Source organism: Sapajus apella, unplaced genomic scaffold (genome assembly GCF_009761245.1).
Source record: "Sapajus apella isolate SASKATOON/1434 unplaced genomic scaffold, GSC_monkey_1.0 scaffold23, whole genome shotgun sequence".
Lineage (NCBI taxonomy): Eukaryota > Metazoa > Chordata > Mammalia > Primates > Cebidae > Sapajus > Sapajus apella.
This window is the reverse complement of record NW_022436963.1, coordinates 23,938,543-23,963,878: the sequence shown is the minus strand read 5'-3', so window position 1 is coordinate 23,963,878 and position 25,336 is coordinate 23,938,543. Positions and strand designations below refer to the sequence as shown.

At 43.1% G+C, this 25,336-nt stretch overlaps 1 protein-coding gene and 1 pseudogene across 1 annotated transcript in view; one reads left to right on the top strand and one right to left on the bottom strand.

Annotated features, from left to right (window-relative positions):
* The window catches only part of GXYLT2 (glucoside xylosyltransferase 2), an 86,528-nt gene extending 76,091 nt beyond the window's left edge, over positions 1-10,437 (bottom strand). Inside the window, exon 1 of the mRNA XM_032290483.1 lies at positions 9,970-10,437. Coding sequence (XP_032146374.1) covers positions 9,970-10,244 — 275 coding nt within the window. The 5' untranslated portion in view covers positions 10,245-10,437. The remainder of the gene's footprint in view (positions 1-9,969) is intronic.
* Positions 10,438-21,988: 11,551 nt separating this feature from the next.
* Positions 21,989-23,341, top strand: LOC116559518 (annotated as a pseudogene).
* Positions 23,342-25,336: the final 1,995 nt, after the last annotated feature.

Here is a 25,336-nt window from a genome sequence, read left to right as displayed (position 1 = left end):
GAATTGCTTGAACCTGGGAGGTGGGGGTTGCAGTGAGCCATTGCACTCGAGCCTGGGCAACAAGAGCGAAACCTTGTCTCAAAAAAATCTTTTTTGGTATACTGTCTTCCAGAGTTATACCCAATATATGTGGGTGTGTGTATATAAATATGTAAATATATAAAAACTTTTATACTTGAAGTAGGATCATTTTCATAACTTGTTTTTTTCTTACAAAATTTGAACAATCACAAAAAACTAGAGAGGTTCTAGAAAGCTATCAAATGGTTCCAATTGTCAGATTTGTTCTCAGGTACAGCATGGTGGTTAGCAGTTTTGCTCTAGAAGCACATGAACTTGCTTCAAATTCTAGGTCTGCCACTTGGCTGTCCTATCTTGGGCAAGTGCTTTAACCACCTTTAGCCCTCAGTTTCCTCATCTGTAAAATGGCCATACTGATGATAATGGACATCTGCTTTGGATTCTGGGGTTTCTTACTGGCATCCGTTTTTAGGACTTTCTGGTAAAAGCACCTTCATTTTATTTTGGAGACACCACTCTTTTTCTGTTCTCAGTCTGTGAGGCTTGGAGGGGTTGAATCAGCTGCTCCTCATCCCACCAGCTGTAGGCACATCTCACATGTAGCCATCAGTGATTGGATACACATGTGATCCAAGTGAGGCCAACACAGGCCACCCTGGGACTTTGGCTGGATGGAATTTTCCTCTTAGGGGATACTAGAGGAGGAGGCTGCATGCCCAGACCTATCGGGAATTCTTACGTGGAGAAAACTTACCTGAGAGTATCACTCACACAGAAGGAAACAGAGCTTAAAAGGAGGCAAGATGGTTAGAAATCCTGGCTTCACCTGTGACTGAAGCTTTATCTTTTCACACTTTCCAGGTTTATGAATCAGTTAAAATTCCTTTTATGACTAAGTGATACAAACAGATAAGCTGGCATTCTATCACTTGCAATGGAAAGAGTTCTGCCCTATCCAATATGAGTTCCTACCTCTTAGGTTATTACAAAGATCAAATGAAATAACGTGGTGAAGTGCTTAATAAGGCACCTGACATATTTTAAGTCATCATTCAGTATTAGTTGTTATCATCATAATTATTAAATACTAACATGAAATTCATCAGAAGACTTCATTTTTCTCTAAAAATTTTATATTCAAGCCAAAACCAGGCTAGGCAGGGCAGCAAAAAGCACATTATTTTATGTCTCAATACACTACCTTACTGTGAATCAGATTTGAACTGCTGGAAAACATTTTTTTTTTTTTTAATTTGAGACAAGGTCTCACTCTGTCGCTCAGGCTAGATTGTAGTGGTGCAATCTCAGCTCACTGCAACCTCTGCCTCCCGGGTTCAAGCAAGTCTCATGACTCAGCCTCCTGAGTAGCTGGGATTTCAGGCACCTGCCACCATGCCTGGCTAATTTTTGTATTTTTGGTAAACACCAGGTTTCACCATGTTGGTCAGGCTGGTCTCAAACTCCTGATCTCAAGCAGATTTCGCCCACCTCAGTCTCCCAAAGTGCTGGGATTACAGGCATGAGCCACCACGCCTGGCCACATTGCTTCAGCTTTGAATGAGTACCAAGAGACTGAGATTGGTGTATCATTTATTATACACAGAAGCTGAGTCGCCATTTCAAGTCATACCTGCCCCCACAGAAAAAGGCTGCTTGAATCTGCATCTTTTTAAAAATATATAAAATTGAAATAGAGATGGGGGGGTCTCACTATGTTGCCTAGGTTGGTCTCTAACTCCTGGGCTCAAGCGATCCTCCTGCCTCAGCCTCCCAAAGTGCTGGGATTACAGGCATGAGTCACCAGGCCCAGCCTTGAATCTGCATCTTAGCCCTTGCTAACACTTGCCGGGAGTTTCTGATGTGGTATGTTCAGTGTCAGCATTTTACCTGCATTGTCTCCTTTTGTCACTGAACTTATTTCTAAGAAAGCCACAATTTGCTGAGGACTGACTTATTCAAAGTCACACAAGTACTTCGCTGGGCCTAGTTATGGCTTGGTTACTAACAATGCAATGATGGATAATAACAGTACTCAGAACAGTCAATCATTTGGTGACTCCCATGAGCTAACCCTGTGCTAGGTGTTTTATGTACATTATTATTTCACCTCTTGGATCTCAGTTTTCTCACTCATAAAAGGGAGTCACATTTTGGATTACGCATTCTCTACAGTCTTTTGTAAAGCTTGGATTCTAAATTATACATATGAGATCACAGTTTCTTATGTTGCTAAAAGAGATAGGGAATCATCTAAAAGTCACTTGAAATATATCAGCGTTCTTTTTGCTAGCACAAAATCAGCAACTCCCAATAAAGGTACATGTCAAAAAGCTTATTTTTCCAGGAGGAGTTTTCAGAACTTCATAATCTGATATAAATCAGAATATTTAAGGCAAATGTAAAATGAATTCTATCTTCAACAGAAGTCTTTTATTTTATTATTTGTAAAATTGTGCTAACATATGTATAACATAAAACTTTGTCTTTTGTTTTTTTACAGTGAATTATAAATGAAGAGAAGTATGCCTAAAGAAAATCTGTTCTCAACTTCTCTTCCAAAGACTCTCACTTGTGAGTTTTAAAATACACAGTGTCAATATGGCCAGTATTTACTGAATTTAGTAAAGGTGCTAAACGCAGGTGCTATATTCAAATTAGTTAGGACTCTTTGCTAGTAAGTAACAAATGCAAGTCAAATTAGATTAAGAAAAAGGGGAACTGATTACATCACGGAATCTAAAAAAGCTTGAGACAGCACAGCCAGTGAAAGGCAAGAAGCTGGCCTTAGAACAACACTGGGAACTGACCCGAGAGACCACCTGACCCCACCCCGCCCCATCTGGGTTGCTCTGTGTCACTTCTCATCTCTCCATATCATCTTGGTTCCCATGAACACCCATTGCAGAACAGCCTTTTCCACTGGCAGAAATACGGCTGCAATCCCTGAGTTGCATAGTGTACAGCTTCAGCCACTAGAAACAGTTTGCCCTTATGCTGTTCCCTTAGGTCTCTGTTGTGCCAAACCCCTATTAACCTCAGTGGAGAAGGCACCAGGTTCAAGAGCTGAAGAAGAGACAGAGATAGGAAATGAGACCTGGGGTTTTACTGGGGGCTTCCATACAGGGGAGAGAGTTCAGTGGCAGCGGGCTGGGCAGGAGGACTGCCTTATATACAGCCCGGTGGTAGTGGGTTGGACAAGATGACTGCACAGGCCGGTCTGGGAGGGCTGCGCAGAAGAACTGCAACTGCTTGCAAAAGGTGTGCAGTTTATGTATTGCAGCGTTTTCACTTACCACCCTCCCCTCAACGACCTCCACCTGGCAACCTTCATGCAACCCCAATCTCACGGCCTCAATCCCCTGTACAGCCCGTGTTCCACAGGAAAAGACGGGGGCTCAGATGTTCCTCATAAAACGTAAGAATGAATCTCTGGGTTGGCCGCTCCACGATTCCCTAGGTTGGAACACACGTTCAGGTGTGTCTGCCTCGCAGGGTCATTCTACAGGTATGCCCAAGCTACTGCTATCAGGTACATTTACCATATAGTCTGTGATCCCAGTTTTTAAAAATCCTTAAGAAAAGCTCTAATTTCACTCAGGAACCTACCTCTGGTAAGTTACCCACAGCATTTGATAAGGTCAAGTGCACACAATGGCTGCTCCAGAGTGGTGGATGCTCACTTCCGGGGTGACCCCCCAACTATTCCACTTTCTCTCCATCAATAGTTCCAAGATTTTTATTTAAAAGAACCATCTGGTTCAGCTAAGATTATTTTGGATGTAATTACGGAACCCTCAACTTCAACACAGGGCCCAAGAAACGTTAGACCTTAGGATGCCTTGACTCCGGGACTCAGTGCTGTCCTCAAGGACCCATATTTTCTTTCTTTTTCTACTGCCCAAACAGATGGCTTTATCCTAAAGGGGATTCCTTTATGATCATGGTGGCAGCTGGAGCTATTTATTTCCTTGGTTGTATCTAGAAGATGGAGTCTTTTGTTTAATAATGTAAAATAAGTTCTTTCCCTCTGGCTGATTGGGCCAGTTTGGGTCATATGACACACCTGTGAACCAATAGCTATTGGCAGAGAAATGAATGGATTGACGGGCTTAGTCCTGGATACAAGAAGCTCACACTATGAAAGGGATGGATCATCATGGTGGTCTCAGACACTCCCTTGGGGTGACCTAGTGAGACACTATCTCACTGTGCCCTCCAGTGACTGAATTCCCATCATACTAAGAATACATTTCAGTTTCCCAGTGTGGCCTTTGAGCTCTTGCCTGATCTCAACCCCATTTAGTTTTCTAAAAACTCTCCTACCTCTCCTCCTTTTATTACAAATAATAAAAAATAATAAAATCTATTTAAAAGGAGAAACATCCCTCTCTTTTAACAGTGTTACTTTTTTTTTTTTTTTTTTTTGAGATGGAGTCTTGCTCTGTTGCCCACGCTGAAGTGCAGTGGTGCAATCCTGGTTTACTGCAACCTCTGCCTCCTGGGTTCAAGTGATTCTCCTGCCTCAGCCTCCCAAGTTGCTGGGACTACAGGCGCCCACCACCGCGCCCAGCTAATTTTTGTATTTTTAGTAGAGACGGGGTTTCACCATGTTGGCCAGGATTGCCTCGATCTCTTGACCTCATGATCTGCCCACCTCGGCCTCCCAAAGTGCTGGGATTACAGGTGTGAGCCACTGTGCCTAGCCTTAATGGTGTTACTATTAAAGACCCTCACTATTCTTCTAAAGGCTATAGGACTATTTTGAATATTATTAGATAAGAAGGAGCTTAATACTATAAGTAAAGTCATAGAATAAGGCTTGCACAGCCAGGTCCTGCACTCATTCATTAGTTCATTCAACAAATATTTATTGAGTATCTACCGTGAGATCATCTCTGTTTTAGGAGTCAGTGAAACAGTGATTTAAGAGATCACTGTTAAGTGTACATGAGGGGGCAGGAACAAATAAAATACAATATTCATACAGTGGGTGCTATGAAAAGCAAAGCACTAGGCAGGGTAAGGAAGAAGAGAGTGATGGGGAGGACCCTGTGTTCTTCAACAGCTAGGAGGACCCCTCTCAGAAGACATTTGAGCATAGTCCTGAAAGAAAAGGGGGAGTTGGCCGTGCTAGGATGTGCGCAGACATTCCAGCACAGAGAATGGATGCATACTGCTGAAGCAGGAATGGGCTTGGTGTATTTGAAGGTCAGTGTGGCTGAAGTGGAGCAAGTGAATGGGGAGTGGCAGGAGAGGCGGCCAGAACACTAAATAGGGTTAAGATCAGGCAAGGGCTCAAAGGTCACACTGGGAAACTGAAATTTATTTTAGAGGGCTTTAACCAGCAAATGGGTGGAACCCCATCTGGTCTACTTAGCACAGATTATTTCAGCAGCTGTGAGGAAAATGGACTGTAGAGGGCGCTAGAGTGAAACCACACAAACCAGAGAGTAGGCACCTGTAGGTGTCCAGGCAGGGAATAATGGTGGTTAAGAGCTCAGTAAGTAACCACGGAGTAGAAATGGTGGAACCGGGGCATGTACTTTTGAGACAGAACCAAGAGGGCTTACTGAGTGAGTAGGTGTGGAGGGTGATCGAGGGGATTCATGAACCAATCAGCAAAAATGAATTGTGGATAGAATCAAGACTCACACTACATAATATCATAGATGGTGCTCAAGATCTGGACACCTTTAATGTGCTCTGGGGGTTCTTGGCTAATTATGGGATGGCCATAGATAAAGCCTTTTGCTGTAGAACACCACCTCTTCTTAGTGAGACGTTTATTCAGGTTTGAATACTCTGAGAACGCTTATCTCAGACACTAAAGAGAACTGCAGGAAATTGTGTCTCTTGATGAGACGCATGATTCCTTTCACTGGAGCAGCTGGGGATGCTGCCAAGTGTAATGTATTTCTGTATTGTCTCCTTTCCCTCATCCCCAAATTCTGGGAGGGCAGCATCTCCATTCACCATTGTACCAGGAGTGCCTGGGAGTAAATGTGCAATCACCTTTGCTGAATGACTGTGGAATGAAATGACAGAGGAAAACTACAGGGCTTAGATGTAGCTTAAGTCTCCCTTAGAAGCCATATTTTAAGAGAAACAGCAGTATCCAGGCCAACACAGAAGAAAAAGAATAAAGTTCTGGAGAGGGTTGCGGTTGAGTAATCAGTAAGAGTCCGACGATGGAGCCCATAAATGAGAAACAGTGATTTTGCAAGAGTTAGCACAAAGGGCCATGCAATAGCCATCGTTGGGATTTTGTTGCTAAACTTGATGATCTCATCACAGGATCCTCAAATGCCTGAGCTGGAAGAGATCTCAGACAACTTTTGGATTAATTTACTCATTTCACAGATGAAGAAAATAAGCTGAAATGGCTTTGGACTAGAACCCAGTTTGCTGGACTCCACATGCCAAATTCTTTTTTATATTGCACTGATTCGCAGGTAAACTTCCTTTTCCATATGTGGGCTCAAGGAGGAGTTTTCAGAAGCAACCTAAAGAGAGTCTTCTAATGTCTAAAATCTATTCCCAAGTACAATTCTCATCTTATGACGCAGTTCCATGAAAAAAAAAAAAAAAGATCTCTCTTGATAAACCTTTCCTCTTATTCAGTGAAAATGAGACAGCCCATCATGGTTCCCTTTTTCAAATGGCTGCTGGAAAGCTTAGAGTTAAATTTAACACTTAATCCTACTAACAAAAGTACTGTTTATTTTTTGACAACAGTATTTATTTACCCCTCTTCTTTATGACTTTTCACTTTTTATATCATTTCAATGGACTTATTGTATATGTGCCTTTTACTATGTGTCGTCTCAAATTCTTTTTGGAAGTCAGCCAGCTATAAATCACCAATAAACCAAAATAGAAGGAAGATTTCATTTCTCTTGTGCACTGGGACTGCTGCTTCCAGTAAGATGTTCGTTTTCAAATCCTCTCCACCCTTGACAGAAAAGCTCAGACCTTACTTACCTTCTGGCTTTATATTTATAGAGAAGGAGGCCACCGCAGGACAGATTGCATACAAATGACTAGTTATAAAATTGTAGGGTCTGCCTACTAACGAGGCAAGTCCTTGGAAACTTCTGTGAAATGAAAACAAGATGTGGAAGGAGAGTGCTATGTTTCCTGCATTGACGTGGCAGAACTTCACTTACAGCAGCCCCCTAGGGGAGGCGAGGCAGCACAGGCTGTGGATGGTAAGCAGGTGGTGGACTGTGTCGCATCCAACTCCAGGCTCTCAGCTAACTACAACTGCAAGTCTGACCCTCCCCAGGCCAGAGAGATGAGATCACATAGCCTTCATCTCTTCTGGATTCTAGCCATGTCAAGAGATTAAAGCACTCGTTTTCTGAAAACACGAGGCTTTCTCTTCCTTCCCTAAATAAAATTCCTCCTAAACCACAAAAATTTAACCCAAGCAGAATTAGGAAAGCAATAAAGGAGCCCTAGTAGAGATCTTTCCTCCTGCTCCCTCACAACTTCAGAATCTTCTGCTGCCATTTCTGTTGAGGTAGCAAGAGAAAGATCCCAGAAAATGTCGGCTGTTTACGCATTTGAGTCTGAGACTTCCTGTGGCTTTTGTTTTTTATTCCTTCCCCAGTTTTAAAATATTGTTCTTTATTCCTATGGTGTTGGCCATGATTTCCATGATAATCTAAGAGACATGTTCAAAAGAAAAATGGCTTCAAGTGTACGGTTGCTCCTGGAAATAGTCCTTCCCTAAAACATCCATTTGGATTCTGTTCATGATCTCCTCCTAGTCAGACCCACTTTGTTCAGATAGAGACAAACAGATGCTGCGCCACTGTTCTCAACACCTTGAAGAATGAGACAGTTCCAAAAATCTGTAGTGTTTCTTTCAAAAACATCTCAGTAAAATTACGAATTGCAGGCAAGTCTATGGCATGACATCAGCATAACAGGTAAGTGCTCAACCAGAGCCCACACTGCCTGAATCTTTATCCTTCTCTACCAGGTTACCTGTGAACCTTGGACGAATTGCTAACCCTTGTGCAATACTTTCCTCATCTGAAAAGTGGGGATCACATTGGTGCTTATTTGCAAAGCAGGTTCCCAAACTTTGTTATGCATGAGAAACAACGGGAGGGACTTGTTAAAACACAGGTTGCTGATTCTGATTCTGATTCTGTAGGGCTGGGGTGGGGCCAGGAATCTGCATTTCTAACAAGTTCCCACATGATGCCTGTGCCACTGCTCTGAAGTCTACACTTTGAGAACGACTATCAAAGGGTTATGGTGTGGGCCATGCACTGTGGCTTACACCTGTAATCCTAGCACTTTGGGAGGCTGAGGCAGGTGGATCATTAGGGCTCAGGAGTTCCTGGCCAATATGGTGAAACCCTGTCTCTTTACTAAAAATTAGCTAGGCGTGGTGGCACACGCCTGTAATCCCAGCTACTTGGCAGGCTCAGGCATGAGAATCACTTGAACCCAGGAGGCTTGGGCCTGGGAGACAGAGGTTGCAGTGAGCCAAGATCGAGCCACTGCACTCCAGCCTGGGCGACAGAGCGAGAATCTGTCTCAAAAAAAGAAAAATCGGGGGTAGGGGGAGGTTATGGTGTGGATTATGTAGTTGTATATGGAAGTGTTAACTGTGACTATTTTTATGTACTGCGGTTAGCACTGTCCCTGGCAATAGGTTAGCTACGTTAAGGGGTGACAGTTATTATATTATTATCTTACCAGTTGTCCCATCAAACTTAGAAATTATATTAAACTTGCAGTTAAACCCTAATTAATCTATTATAAGAAATTCCAGTATAGAAGAGGGGAAATCCTATTAATTTCCTAACAAATATATCCTTAAAAATTGTATACATCCAGAAAGAGCTGTAAAGTGTTATAAGTACTTTAAAGTGATAGATTATTGGGAGCTTTTTTCCCCACTAAAACTTGTCAGTATCCATCTGTACTGAGGCATAAGGCAAACAAAGCTGACACAGCTCCTTTTTGAGGTTTCATGTCTTTTCTCTTGATTACAGTAATAGCGCCAAAGAGATTTAGTCATTATGGTCAAAAAGGAATTTTTCAACTTTTTTCAGGTTGAAATTAAAGAGCCCAGCAAATGAGGACGTTGCAATGGCAGTTAGAAACAACAGTTTTGAAAAGGGCAGATGAAACAGACCCGCTACAAGACAAGGGATGGTGGAAAACCCTCCACAACAAAGGAAAATGAACGCAAATCCCTAACCTGCGGGCGCTCCAGCAACCCAAAGGCCAAAGATAAAGCGCTCGGATGAAAAGCCTCCACGCATAAGCTTTGTGACGGGAAACAGAGTATCAAACAGAAGGTCGAAGGTTAAGATGTTTTCCTTGTAGGACCCTTTGACCACACTTGAACCTGAAACAGAATGAAGATCAGGAAACCCCCACTCCGTCTTTTCTGTACCACTCAAGAGTCCTTTCAAGGAGAAAACTTCTTTTTAATAAACTTAGGTCAAGTGTCTCTTCTGTTCTAAGCACGGGGGTACTCGAGGTTGAATGAGAAGCAGCCAGTCCTTGGTAAACATCTAACTTTTCCAACTCAATCAGATCTACGGTTTCGGTAAAATTCTCCAGTGAAACATGAGAATTAGATAAGCATTCTTGCATCGTGATAGCTTTTGAAAAATTAAACAAAGAGTGCATGTTTGCAAGAGTGCAAAAATACGCCTTGCCTTGACAGTTAAAAAATGTAACGTACAAAACCACTTTCCTTGACACTTCAAAATGTACGTGATTATAAGCACTGAGCTGTTAGGAGGAGTCCACCAAGGTGGGTCTTCATTTCAATCGGGCCAAGAAACAGATGTGCGCAGCCCGTGGGTGAAACTTGGAAGTCTGTGTCTCCGGCCCAAAGCCTCCCTTGGACTTGACACGGGTGTATGGAGCGAGACACGGGTCCCCAGATGGGATTCTGGGGTTGCCACGACTCACCTAGCCAACTTCTCCAGTCTCACAGCGCCCCGGCTGTCCGCTCTAGGGCGCGGACGCGGGGGACGGCGCCTCCGAACTCCCGGGCCGGCTCTGGGGAGGGCGCCTGGCCCCGGCCAGCGTGCGGGGACCGGCGCGGGGTGGCGCTGCGGGGCGGACGCGGGGCGAGCGGGCGGCGCAGGGGGCTCAGCGCGGCCGGCGCGCAGGGACAGCAGCGCCAGCAGCAGCGCGGCCAGCGCGAGCAAGAGCAGCGCCGCCGCCTTGCTGCGGAGCTTCATGGTGCGGCACGGCGGCGTCGGCGGCGGCGGCCCCCGGGCGGCTCGGCCCCGCTGCGCATCGCGGCGGCAGCGGCGGCGGCAGGACCAGTGCAGCAGCGCGCGGCGGTCGCCTCTTCCGTCTGCCAGCCGGGGACTGGGGTCGTGGCGGCCGGCGGGCGCCCGACGGCGGCGGCGGCGGCGGAGGAGGAGGAGCAGGAGGGGTGGGGGAGGCGGTGCGAGCGGGGCTCCAGGAGGAGCAGCCTGCACCTACCGTACTGTGTGGAGTAGCCGCCCCTCCGCCCACCCGCCCGCCAAGCGCTTGGGCTTCTGGTAGCGCAGACTCAAAACCACTTCGTTCATTCATTCGTTCGTTCGTTTACCTCCCCATTCACCCACCCACCCATGCCATCCACTCGTCCCTCTGATTCTCTCAGGCCATGATTAACTTATTTGTTCATTTATTCCATATGTTTCCCCCTAATTTATTTTATCCATCTATCCACACATTCGTGCACTTATCCACACATCTTCTCAGGAACATGTCTGTCCTGTTTGCACAGTGCAGAGGTCTGCACGTGGTGGTGCCAATAAATTCCTGTTGAATAAAATCTTGCTGCCTCTGTCTTGCCACGTCCCTTCTTTCTGGAGGAGGATATACTCAACAAAGACACAAGCAGTAAAGCAAAGCAAGTAAAATTAGTAGTTGGGGTTTCAGCCTCAAATACCAAAGTAGAACTTGGGACAGCTGGACTGGACCGAACAGATCCATGTAGCCTGAAGAAATTAGAGAATGAATTTCAAAGTCTGAATTTGAAATCTGACACTGTCACTTAACTGGCTTGGTGATCCTGAGGAAGCTACACAACTTTCTTAAGCCTTAACTTCCTTACATGCAAAATGAGAATAACAATACTGCTCACCACAGAGGCATTTTGTGGGCATTAAATTCAATAATGCCTTCAAAGACACTAGCACAGTGCCTGGCTCACAGTAGGTGCCTAATAAAAGTTCTGTAATGATTAGTCCAATAAAACATAGCTTATCATATATACATTAACACACATTTTATTTTCTTTCCGGCACAGATTTGAGATAGAGTAATAACTTCATGACACAATGTAAGAATGGCTTCTTTGGAGACTTTAACAGCTTCAATAGCCAGATGAAGGTCATAATTTCCAGACTATTCTTCCAGAGCATCCTCAGTCACAAATCTGAAACATTAGGACACATCCTCTATGACTCACGGTGAATTGACAGCCAGGACTCCATTAACCATTAACTCTCTTTTCAGCACACCATAGAACAAAGGACACTAGTTATAACAACATCATCCCTGAGTTTCTTTTCTTTTTCTTTCTTTCTTTTTTTGATTGCTCTATCACCCAGACTGGAGTGCAATGGCACCATCTCGGCTCACTGCAAACTTTGGCACTCCAGTTCAAGCCATTTTCCTGCCTCAGCCTCCCAAGTAGCTGGGCTTATAGGTGCACACCACCACACCCAGTTAATTTTTGTAGAGATGGGGTTTCACCATGTTGGCCAGGCTGGTCTCGAACTCCTGACCTCAAGTGATCTGCCCACCTTGGCTTCCCAAAGTGCTGGGATTACAGGCGTGAGCCACTGCACCCGGCCTGTCCCTGAGTTTCTGCAAGATTCCATGTTGCTTTATAAATCATCTAAAATTCAGTTATATTCTGAATTATTCTCATATTAGCATTTGATTTTAGTTCCTTGAGAACCTATTGTATTTAAAGTTCTAGGGATAAGAATATTTAGTAATTTGGAAGCTCTTGCCAAGCAGACATCTAGGAAATGGCAGGGTGCAGGTTCAGTGTGGGGGACATGTTGTGGGTGAGCAAGCACAAAGAATCCATTAGTTTTCAAAGATGATGAGGGGAGGGTGCCATCCTATAGGAAGCATCTGGAATTCTGAGAAGGCTGATAGGTTCTACTAGCATACGCAAAACATCCTGCAATGCTCAGGACATGGCAACAACAAAAGCTATCCTGGGTCAACACGGGACCCTGTTGAGAAACACTAGGCCAGACTGAGTCCTGATATTTAGACCTTTCAGGTTTTGAAATGGCCACCACTATGTTGATAGATGGCGCAGAGAAGCAGGCATTCTCAATTCTGTCTTGCCCCCTCCCTTGTACCTCGAGGAGGATGAATGCAACAAAGATAAACTAAGGCAAAGTGAGTCAAAGTAACACTTGATTAGTAGCCAGGGTTTTAGCCTCAAACACCAAAGAATAATTTGGGACAGCTAGACTGGAACAAAGAGAGGACTCAGTTTTCTTGAACCTCATTGAAGCAAAAAAAAAAAAAAAAAAAGCCTGATTTACCTCCTTCTACTGAGTCCAAACCCAACTTTTGTTTGGATTGCTCTGATTGGTGGAAAACTACATTCCATCCTCTAATTTTTTTTTTCTTTTTTCATTTTTTTTTTTGGATGTGTGCAAATCTCAATTTAATTGCAAAAGACTTCATTTACAGCACATTCAATAATGAACCAACAGGAAAGTTGCTGACTTCGGAACATATGAATATATAAAAATTCCTTGCGATTCAGGTAGTCAAGATAACAAGCACATACAAAGAAAGCAATCTTCATTTTTATGAAAACTTGTACATTTTAAAAAGTGACTAGGCATACTTGGAAGTTCAAAGCAATAGAATGTACCTTGCGGGCAAAGGAGGATGAAAACCCTTTTCCATGGTTTTAGGCAAATGTATATCAAATATATCCCAATTCCACTTGATAAAGTCAGTTGGATGACCACCTCAAACAAGGCTAGGGCAGAAAATTAGTAAAAGCGGGCCTTGGGTGGGGATGTGAATTCAGAAGAGGAGCACCAGATCCCATGCAGCGCCAAACACACCCGTCCCACCCTCTAACACAGACGAGGCATATCAGCCCATGTTCCTTGACACAGGACGCACGAGAACAGTCATCAGATGGTTACTGCTTCCACGGCCTAGTGCTTTCTAATGGTCTTAATTCAGGCCATGGAGAAAATCCTTTACCGCCAAACACAAATTGTCACTGAAGTTAAGTCATAAAGGCTGTTATGGAGGAAATTCTTGTAACACATACATAAGGACTTCTATTCATCTAACTAGAACAATGATTACACAACTGACATTCCTGTTTTCATAAGGTTTTGTTCTCTACACTGCAATGGCTTAAGAAAAAGTTGGCTATTTTGGGTTTTACTTTACACTTTCAAAAGAGAGGGAACAGAGAGGAAAAAATGTAAAATGTGACTAACTGCCCAACTTTGGGGTCCAGCAGGTACGAAAGCAGACTTCTATGACTCTAGGTTCATCAGATTTGGGGGAAGTTTCAGTGCCTAGGGAAGGTTAGTGAAGCTCGTTACACCCCCAATCCTACAAAAAGAATTCTACAGCTCATCTATCACAATGTTCTAGCAAAGCATTTGTTGGAAACCATAGGTTTTAACCTAACATCTAAATTTTTAAAAGTAGCATTTCAGCAACAAACAAGCTCAGAGAGCTTGTTGCAAAAGTGAAGTAACAAAACTATTGCTCAGGTATCTGAAAAGTCCAGCTGCTGCCCTCAAGTCCGCACACTTGAAGGCTTACACAGACATGTAAGGTGGCAGCGGCTCCTTGGCAGCACCATTTACAGTGGCATCATCATATGGGGGTAATGTCATTGCGGGTAACATAAACCGGGACATCTGGGGAGTTCCTGCCATTGATGTATCCATAGCAGTTCCAAACACAGCTCATCAAGTAACCCTTAAAAGTGAAGATAATTAGGCTGGGCACGGTGGCTCATGCCTGTAATCCCAGCACATTTGAAGGCCGAGGCAGGCGGATCACGAGGTCAGGAGATCAAGACCATCCTGGACGACACGGTAAAACCCCATCTCTACTAAAATACAAAAAATTAGCCGGGCATGGTGGTGTGCACCTATAGCCCCAGCTACTCAGGAAGCTGAAGCAGGAGAATTGCTTGAACCTGGGAGGCAGAGGTTGCAGTCAGCCGAGATGACGCCACGGCACTGCAGCCTGGTGACAGAGCAAGACTCCGTCTCAGGGCCGGGCGCGGTGGCTCAAGCCTGTAATCCCAGCACTTTGGGAGGCCGAGGCAGGTGGATCACGAGGTCAAGAGATCGAGACCATCCTGGTCAACATGGTGAAACCCCGTCTCTACTAAAAATACAAAAAATTAGCTGGGCATGGTGGCACGTGCCTGTAATCTCAGCTACTCAGGAGGCTGAGGCAGGAGAATTGCCTGAACCCAGGAGACGGAGGTTGTGGTGAGCCGCGATTGCACCGTTGCACTCCAGCCTGGGTAACAAGAACAAAACTCTGTCTCAAAAAAAAAAAAAAAGTCAAGATAATGCTCATAAACAGAATAATAATAGGGACCAAATAGGTAGGATTCACTGACATGACATCATCTCTGTAAGGAAAATTATGTATTCCTGTATGGAGTTTGGATAAACAAGCACAGTGATTGCAACCAAGGTGTTCAGGGCAAAATCAAAGATCTGGTAACAGAAGAATGGGATGATCCAGGCTGTATGCTGCTTGTATGCTCCATAAGTAGCATAGCACATATCAGGATCATGAGAAATCTCAATGGCAATGCACATGTAGTTCCAGATGGCTGGGGAGACCTCAGAATCATGGCAGAGGGCGAAAAGCACTTCTTACATGGTAGTAACAAGAGAGAATGAGCTACATCCGCTAATGGTATAGAAAAGGCCTGCAGATTCTCTTACCCATGGCTTAACCAATGTCTCACTTAGATGTCTGATAGAAAAAAATGCTTATTTATAATACTTTATAAATTATCTAAAATTCAATTATATTCCAAATCATTGTCATATTGAAATTTTAATTCTTTGAGAACCCACTGTATTTAAAGTTCTGGATGTGGGAATATTTAATAATTTGGAAGCTCTGAAATCTATTTTTTCTCTTAGAATCTTGACACCTCTAGTTGCTCAAGCCAGAAATTAGGTGGAAACCATCCTTTTTCCCTCACTTCTCATATTGGTGATCTATTGTTGCAAAATAAATGACCCCCAACATTTAGTGGCTTAAGATATGAGCATAATCTCATAGTTTATGTGGGTCAGGAATCTGGGCATAGCTTAGCTGGGCCCTCTGCTTCACAGTCTCTCAAAAGGCTACAATCAATTGTTGACCCAAGTCTGTGGTCTCATCTGAAAGCTCAGCTAGGGAAAAATCTGCTTCTGGTTTCACTCACTTCTGGTGATTTTTGGAAGGATTAGTTTCTTTTTGAAGTTCAGCTTATCAGTCTTTTCTCTGATGGCTACTGGGTTTGGTGTTTTGTCTAAGAAATCTTTGCCTACCTCTTGGTCTCAAGAAATTCTTTTTTCTTCTTTTACAAAGGAGCTGTCTGGGTTGAGCATGGTGGTTTATACCTGTAATCCCAGTACTTTGGTAGAGGAGGTGGGAGAATCACTTGAGGCCAGAAGTTCAAGACTAGCCTGGGCAACAAAGTGAGACCTTATGTCTACAAAAATAAAAATAATGAATAAAAGACAGAAGTTTCTGCAATAATGGCAATGTTCAATATCTGTCCCATCCAATATGGTGATCACTAACCCCATGTGGCTGTTGAGCACTTGAAATGTGGCTACCACAACTAAAGAAATGCTTTTTAAATTTTATTTAATGTAAATAGTAACATGGGGCTGGTGGCTGCTGTGTTGGAAAGCACAGTTCTAGATTCTACATTATCTGATTTTTCACAAGTAGATCTACAACCCATCATGGATTATTTTTATGTGTAAGGTATAAAGGTAAAGGACAAGATTTATGCTTTTCTATGGATATTTAATCCATTTGTTGAAAAGAACATCTTTCTCTTAGTAATTTTATTAGTATCTGTTGTAAATCAGCTGACCATCTATACCATTGTGGAATATTATACAGCTTTTAAAAAAATAATAAATTAGAAGGCAGAAAAGCATGAGCTCATGTTCTGCAGTAAAATTTCTTAGGGTCAAATATTAGCTACATTCCTTACTAGCTGCACACTTCTGGGCAAGTTACTTTCTCTTTCTAAGCTTCATTTCCTCATGTATCAAAGGAGGATAATAATAGCATTTATATATTTTTTGTGAGAATTAAGTGTAGCAATTTTATGTGAAATTAATGATTACCATAAAGCATTCAATACCAGTGACTAGTTGTTAACCATTCATCCTAACCTGCCCTAATCTGGAGCCCTATCCAGCAAACATTGATGTAATAAAACAGTGATTAAGAAGAAATACAGATTGATTGATAAAATATTTATATTTGTGTGTATTTATATATACATATATTCCTATTTTTGAAGTTATAAATGTACTAATAGTAGTAGTCATCATTAACATTCATTATGTCTTACTAAATGCTAATTCTATTCTAAGAACTTTTTGCCTGTGTTAGCTCATTTAATCTTAGGGGTAGATGCTAGTATGTCATTTTATTGATAAGGAGATTAAGACACAGAAGGGTTACAGAAGAGTTAGCTAATTTGCTCAGCTAAAAAAAAAAAAGCAGATAGGACTTCCGGTTTCCAGTCTGGCATGTGAAGAGTTTATACCTCATTATTCTGTCCTAACAACAAGTGAAAAGTTGCACAAACTGAAAATTAACAACTCTTTTTAGGCCTATCAGAGAAGTAAGGTCACAGAGTAAACCATTGTCTCAGAATTTGAAGAGTCAGGGAAATACAGAGAATTAAGTGCAACTTAACCGTAGTGGAAACCTCTCAGGAACCAGTGCTGGGGTAGGAAAACCTAAACTATAATTTGCAAATTGCTGAAGGCTCAGTGTGGATAAGGCAGAAAGTTAAGAACCCTGGTCGGTGGGGGTGCTGTCTTATGAGGCCCACACTCTTGTGAGTTTACCTCTGCCAGGTTCTCACAGTGAAAACTAGAAGAAAATCCCCTCCTGCTCTGGCAAGGGGAGGAAAAAGTAATCACTTTGAAATACATCAGGCCTTCTTAACAAGGCCTGCCCTCAAGAGGAATTATTTTTCATTAGAGTCTAACCTATTGGGGTTTATCAGAGCCTAACTGAACTGAGGAAGGGAAATGCCCAATTCAGCTCCCTTTAACCATCCTGTCCCACCCAGGAAGAGGGGGACTGGGAAGCATTTGTGAAGTTTCTAGCCAAGGGGCACAGGCTCACTAAAAGACAGCAACATAGGACTATAGAATGCTTCCCCTCCCCCACACCCTACTGCCACATCACTAAAAGCCTATTTACCATAGTTTGTTTTCTCCATTACGTCATATACAGCATGCAACAAAAAAATTACATGGCATACTAGAAGGCTAAAAATACGGTTTGAAGAGACAATGCAAACACTCGAACTAGACTCAGATACACCACAGATGTTGGAATTATCACACTGAATATTTATTTAATTTGTTGGTAAATAGATTTTACTTTTTAAAATTTCAATAGGTTTTTGGGGAACAGATGGCGTTTGGTTACATGAATAAGTTCTTTAGTGGTGATTTCTGAGATTTTGGGCACCCATCACCCGAGCAGTGTACACTATCCTCAATGTACAGTCTTTTATTCCCCACTCTTTCCCCCAAGTTCTCAAAGTCCAATGCATCATTCTTATGCCTTTGCATCCTCATAGCTTAGCTCCCAAATATGAGTGAGAACATACAATGTTTCGTTTTCCATTCCTGAGATACTTCCCTTAGAATAATAGTCTCCAATCCCACCCACGTTGCTAAGAATGCCATTATTTCACTCCTTTGTAAGGCTGAGTAGTATTCCATGGTATACATGTACCACATTTTCTTATCCACTCATTGATTGATGGGCATTTGGGCTAGTTCCATATTTTTGTAATTGCAAATTGTGCTGCTATAAACATGCATGTACAAGTATCTTTTTTGTACAATGACTTCTTTTCATCTGGGTAGATAACTAGCAGCGGGATAGCTAGATCAAACAGTAGAGCTACTTTTATTTCTTTAAGGAATCTCCACACTGTTTTCCGTAGTCATTGTATTAGTTTATATTCCCACCAACAGTGTAAAAGTGTTCCCTTTTAACCACTTCCATGCCAGCAGCTATTTATTTATTTATTTATTTATTTATTGAGACGGAGTTTTGCCCTTGTTACCCAGGCTGGAGTGCAATGGCGCGATCTTGGCTCACCGCAACCTCCGCCTCCCGGGTTCAGGCAATTCTCCTGCCTCAGCCTCCTGAGTAGCTGGGATTACAGGCACGCACCACCATGCCCAGCTAATTTTTTGTGTTTTTAGTAGAGACGGGGTTTCACCATGTTGACCAGGATGGTCTCGATCTCTTGACCTCGTGATCCACCCGCCTCGGCCTCCCAAAGTGCTGGGATTACAGGCTTGAGCCACCGCGCCCGGCCTTTTTTTTATTTTTTTAATGGTCATTCTTGTGGGAGTGAGGTGGTATCACATTGTGGTTTTGATTTGCATTTCCCTGATAATTAGTGATGTTGAGCATTTTTCCAAATGCTTGTTGCCCATTCATATATCTTCTTTTGAGAACTGATCAGACTGGAAACTTAAAACAACTATGATTTACAATCTAAGGGCTTTGTCATAGTCCATTTAGTGTTGCTATAAAGAGAAATCTAGCTGGATAATTTATTTTTTATTTTTATTTTTACTTTTTTGAGAGGGAGTCTTACTGTGTTGCCCAGGCTGGAGTGCAGTGGCATAATCTTGGCTCACCGCAAACTCCACCTCCTCAATTGAAGAGATTCTTCTGCCTCAGCCTCCCGAGTAGCTGGGATTACAGGCACCTACCACCTCATCCAGCTAAGTTTTGTATTTTTTAGTAGAGACAGGGTTTCATCATGCTGGCCAGGCTGGTCTTAAACTTCTGACCTCAAGTGATTCACCAGTCTTGGCCTCCCCAAGTGCTGGGATTAACGGTGTGAGCCACCGCTCCTGGCCTATTTTTGAAAAAAGAAGTTTAGTTAGCTTACAGTTCTGCAGGTTATAGAAGCAGCATGGCACCAACATTTGCTTCTGGTGAGGGCATCAAGCTTCTTCCACTCATGGTGAAAGGTTAAGGTAAGCCAGCCATGTACAGAGATCACATGGCCAGAGAGGAAGCAAGAAAGCAAAAGGGAGGCACCAGGCAGAAAAAGAAATGGAACAGAATATCCAAGAAGTGTGGGACAACTACAAAGTTATATGTACAATGACTGAGAAATTTACTTATCTCAACTGTTTTTTTGAGACAGAGTTTTACATTGTTGCCCAGGCTGGAGTGCAGTGGCATGATCTTGGCTCACTGCGACCTCTGCCTCCTGGCAGAGGTCAAGTGATTCTTGTGCCTCAGTCTCCTGAGTAGCTGGGATTACAGGAGCATGCCTCCATGCCTGGCTAATTTTTGTATTTTTAATAAAGTCTAGGAGCTGGGCACAGTGTCTTATGCCTGTAATCCCAGCACTTTGGGAGGCCGAGGTGGGTGGATCACCTGAGGTCAGGAGTTTGAGACCGGCCTGACCAACATGGAAAACCCCATCTCTTCTAAAAATACAAAATTAGCTGGTATAATGGTACATGTCTGCAATCCCACCTTACTCAGGAGGCTGAGGCAGGAGAATCACTTGAGCCCAGGAAGTGGAGGTTGCCGTGAGCCAAGATCGTGCCATTGCACTCCAGCCTGGGCAACAAAAGGAAAACTCTGCCTAAAAAAAAAAAAAGTAGAGACTGGGTTTCACCATGTTGCCCAGGCTGGTCTTGAACTCTGACCTCAAGTGAGCCACCTGCCCCTCAGCCTCCCAAAGTGCTGGTATTATAGGCTTGGGCTATTGGGCTTAGCCTGCTTAGCTTAATATTCTGTAAGCTAGGAAGTTAAGAGTGTGTGGTTTCTGGCAAAGGCCTTTGCGCTGTGTCATCACATGGCGGAGAAAGTAAAAGCGGAAGTAGACACATCCAGAGAGAAAACCCAAGGGGCATTCTGGCTTTACAATAACCCACTTTTGAGGGAACAAAGCCATTTTCTCAAAAACGAATTTATTCTCACCAGAGTGGGCACTGACTTACTACCCCAAGAACAGCACCAATCAATTCATGAAGGATCTGCCCCCTTGACCCAAACACCTCCCACTAGGTCCCATCTCCCCATGCCACCACATTGAAGATTAAATTTCAACATGAATTTTGGCAGGGACAAACAAACCATATTCAGACCATAGCAGACACTAAGCCACAGATCCAAGAACCTTGGAATACCAAGCAATATAAGTGTGAAAAAGAAAAAAAGGGACTATACCTAGGCATATCATATTTAAACTGCATAAAATCAAAGATAAAGAAAAAATCTCCAAAGAAGTCAGAAAAAAACCATCTTAACTATAAAAAAAATCTTAACTATAAAGGAATAAAGATGAGAATTACATCTGACTCCTCCTCAGAAATCATGCAAGCAAGAAGAGAGTAAGTGAAATATGTGAAGTACTGAAGAAAGAAAACACCAGTCTAGAGTTCTGTATTCTGAGAAATTACCCTTCAGAAGTGAAGGAGAAAGAAAGAGTTTCTTAGACAAACAAAAATTGAGGGAATTTGTTGCCAGTGTAATTGCTTTGCAGGAATTGTGAAATTCTTCAGAGAGAAGGAAAATGATGTAGGTCCAAACCTTTGATCTACATAAAGAAAGGAAGAGCAGGCCGGGCGCGGTGGCTCAAGCCTGTAATCCCAGCACTTTGGGAGGCCGAGGCGGGTGGATCACGAGGTCAAGAGATCGAGACCATCCTGGTCAACATGGTGAAACCCCGTCTCTACTAAAAATACAAAAAATTAGCTGGGCATGGTGGTGCGTGCCTGTAATCCCAGCTACTCAGGAGGCTGAGGCAGGAGAATTGCCTGAATCCAGGAGGCGGAGGTTGCAGTGAGCCGAGATCGCGCCATTGCACTCCAGCCTGGGTAACAAGCGACACCCCGTCTCCACAAAAAAAAAAAAAAAAAAAAAGAAAGGAAGAGCATAATGTAAGGTCTTTTAGGCTAACTGGCTGCACCATAGGCCACATCCTAAGTTGAGCCATGGCGACTCTTGTGACCGCACATATACCTCTGGATGGTCTCCTGGAACTAGAAAGCCTGAAGTAACTGGAAAACCACCAAAAAAGAAATGGTCAAGCCCTGAGGTGCCTAATTAACTTTGAGACATTCTCTATTGTTCCTTATTCCCGCCTCAAATGATAAGACAGTGGACTTTGTAACCAACCTTGGTCTCCCTTGTGATTCCAGACCCTATGACCCCCTCCCAGCTTGCAAAAACCACCCTAAACTGTAACTTCTGTAACTTTCCACTACTAACCGCAAACCTATAAAACCAACTTCTATCCCACCGCCCTCCACTGACTCTCTTTTCGGGCTCAGCCTGCCCACACCCCAGTGAATAAACAGCCATGTTGCTCACACAAAGCCTCTTTAGGGGGTCTCTTCATTCAGAGCGTGCGTTTAACACAGAAGAGAAAGAATAGTGAAGATAAAATAAAATGCTTATTTTAAAAAATTCTTAATTGATATAACAAAAAGTTTGTTCAAAATAGTAACAATGTATTTGATGATTAAAGCTTATGTATAAGTGGAAGGAATGACAGTAATAATACAAGGGATGGGAAGGAAGTATTAGGAATATTTTGTTATTATAAGACATTTGCGGAACAGGGGTGGGGGCGGCTTCTGGGGTGGGTGAGGAGTGGTGGCCCAAGCAGGGGACATCAAGGGACATTCAGGCAGGGACCATGGCGGATGGCACCTCAGAGCGGGCTAAGGGGCACATGATCGAGATGGAGGTGGGCTACAGTGCCACATGGATCAGCGCCTACCTGAGTGTGAGAAGCTGGCCAAGGAAGGAAGACTTCAAGAAGTAATTGAAACCCTTCTCTCTTTGGAGAAGCAGACTCGTACTGCTTCCAATATGGTATCTGCATCCCGTATCTTAGTTGCAGTAGTGAAGATGTGCTATTAGGCTAAAGTATGGGATTTACTTAATGAAAATATGATGCTTTTGTCCAAAAGGCTGAGTCAGTTAAAACAAGCTGTTGCCAAAATGGTTCAGCAGTGCTGTACTTATGTTGAGGAAATCACAGACCTTCCTATTAAAGTTCAATTCACTGATACTCTACAAATGGTTACCGAAGGCAAGATTTATGTTGAAATTGAATGTGCTCAACTGACTAAAACATTAGCAACTATAAAAGAACAAAATGGTGATGTGAAAGAGGCAGCCTCCGTTTTACAGGAGCTACAGGTGGAAACCTATGGGTCAATGAAAAAGAAAGAGCAAGCGGAATTTATTTTGGAGCGAATGAGGCTCTGCCTAGCTGTAAAGGATTACATTCAAACACAAATCATCAGCAAGAAAACTAACACCAAATTTTTCCAGAAAGAAAATACAGAGAAACTAAAGTTGAAGTACTACAATTTAATGATTCAGCTGGATCAACATAATTTGTCTATTTGTAAGCACTACAGAGCAATATGTGATACTCCCTATATACAGGCAGAAAGTAAAAAATGGCAGCAGGCTCTGAAGAGTGTTGTACTCTGTTATCCTGGCTCCTTCTGACAACGAACAGTCAGATTTGGTTCACTGAATAAGGGTAACAAGAAGTTAGAAGAAATTCCTACATACAAGGATCTTTTAAAGCTTTTTACCACAATGGAGTTGATGCATTGTTCCACACTTGTTGAGGACTATGCAATGGAATTAAGAAAGGGTTCCCTTGAGAGTCTTGCAGCTGATGTTTTTGGTTCTACAGAGGAAGGCGAAAAAGGTGGAAAGACTTGAAGAATAGAGTTGTTGAACACAGCATTAGAATAGTGGCCAAGTATTATACTCGGTTAACAATGAAAAGGATGGCACAGCTTCTGGATCTGTGGATGAGTCCAAAGCCTTTCTCTCAAATCTAGTAGTTATCAAGACCATCTTTGCTAAAGTAGACAGATTAGCAGGAATTATCAACTTCCAGAGACCCAAGGAGTCAAAAAATTTGTTAAGTGACTGGTCTCAGAAACTGAACTCATTAATGTCTCTGGTTAACAAAACTACACATCTCATAGCCAAAGAAGAAGTAATGCATAATCTACAATAAGAGTCTTTTTTTTTTTATTTTTTATTTTTATTATTATTATTTTTATTTTTTTTATTTTTTTTATTTATTTTTTTTAAGAGTCTTAATACTTTTAGAAAAGAGTTAAAAGGCCACACATGGTGGCTCACGCCTGTCATCTCAGCACTTTGGGAAACCAAGGAGGGCGGATCACCTGAGGTCAGTTTGAGATCAGCCTGGCCAATATGGTGAAACCCTGTCTTTACTAAAAACACAAAAATTAGTCAGACATGGTGGTTCACCCCTGTAATCCCAGCTACTCGGGAGTCTGAGGCTGGAAAATAGCTTGAACCTGGGAGGCAGAGGTTGCAGTGAGCCGAGATCTTGTCACTGCACTCAAGACTGGATGACAAAGCAAGAATCTGTCTCAAAAAAAAGAAGAAAAGGTTAAAATTGAGAGTCATTTAAAAAAAAAAAAAAAAAAAGACGCCGGGCGCGGTGGCTCAAGCCTGTAATCCCAGCACTTTGGGAGGCCGAGGCGGGTGGATCACGAGGTCAAGAGATCGAGACCATCCTGGTCAACATGGTGAAACCCCGTCTCTACTAAAAATACAAAAAATTAGCTGGGCATGGTGGCACGTGCCTGTAATCCCAGCTACTCAGGAGGCTGAGGCAGGAGAATTGCCTGAACCCAGGAGACGGAGGTTGCGGTGAGCCGAGATCGCGCCATTGCACTCCAGCCTGGGTAACAAGAGCGAAAACTCCGTCTCAAAAAAAAAAAAAAAAAGACTGTTAAGAGAAGACATTTGCACTACCAGTGAAATGATATAGTGTTATTTGAAAATGGGCTAGATGTAGTGGTTCACACCAGTGTAATTCCTGAACATTAGGAGGCTGAGGCAGGAGGCTGTAATCCTAGCACTTTGGAGGCTGAGGCAGTAGGATCGCTTGAGCCCAGGAGTTTGAGACCAGACTGAGCAACACAGAAAGGCCGTATCACTACAAAAAATAAAAATAAATTAGCTGGATGTAGTGGCCTGTGCCTGTGGTCCCGGCTACTTGGGAGGCTCAGGTGAAAGGACTGCTTGAGTCCAGTGAACTATGGATTGGCTGCAGTGAACTATCCAAGGCTGCAGTGAACTATGATTGCACCATTGTACTCCAGCCAGGGCAACAGAGCAACACCCTGTCTCTAAATGAACAAATAAGTAAGTAAGTAAATAACTCAGTCTGTGGTATTCTGTTGCAGCTGCATAAAATGAACTAAGCAGTAGAGAATAGAGTATATGGAAAAACGTGCATGTGTGGAGGCAAAGGGCATATGAAAACTCTCCTTTCTACTCAATTTTGATGTGAACCTAAAGCTGCTCCAATATTTATTTTTGGTTTTTCACTCAGGTATTCTGGTTCCACTGTCTATGGGTGTTTTTTTTTTTTTTTTTTTTTGAGGCAGTCTCACCTCACTTTGTCACCCAGGCTGGAGTGGTATAGTGGTATGATCTTGGCTCACTGCAGCCTCAATCTCCCAGGCTCAAGCAATCCTTGCACCTTGGTACCTGGGACCACAGGTGTGCACTACCAAGCCTGGCTACTTTTTGTATTTTTTGTAGTGATGAGGTTTTGCCATGTCGGTCAGGTGGGTCTTAAACTTCTGAGCTCAAGTGATCCGCCTGCCTCAGCCTCTAGGTGTCTATGTTCATTATTTTTTTTTGAGACGGAGTCTCCCTCTGCCACCAGGCTGGAGTGCAGTGGTGGGATCTCAGCTCACTACAACCTCTGCCTTCTGGGTTCGAGTGAATCTCCTGTCTCAGCCTCCCGAGTAGCTGGGACTGCAGATGTGCACCACCATGCCTGGCTAATTTTTGTATTTTTAGTAGAGACGGAGGTTTCACCATGTTGGCCAGGATGGTCTCCATCTCTTGACCTCATGATCCGCCCACCTCAGCCTCCCAGGCATCTATGTTCTTAATCATGCTCCCCAGGATGGATGTGTGTGTGTGTGTGTGTGTGTGTGTGTGTGTGTGTGTGTGTGTGTGT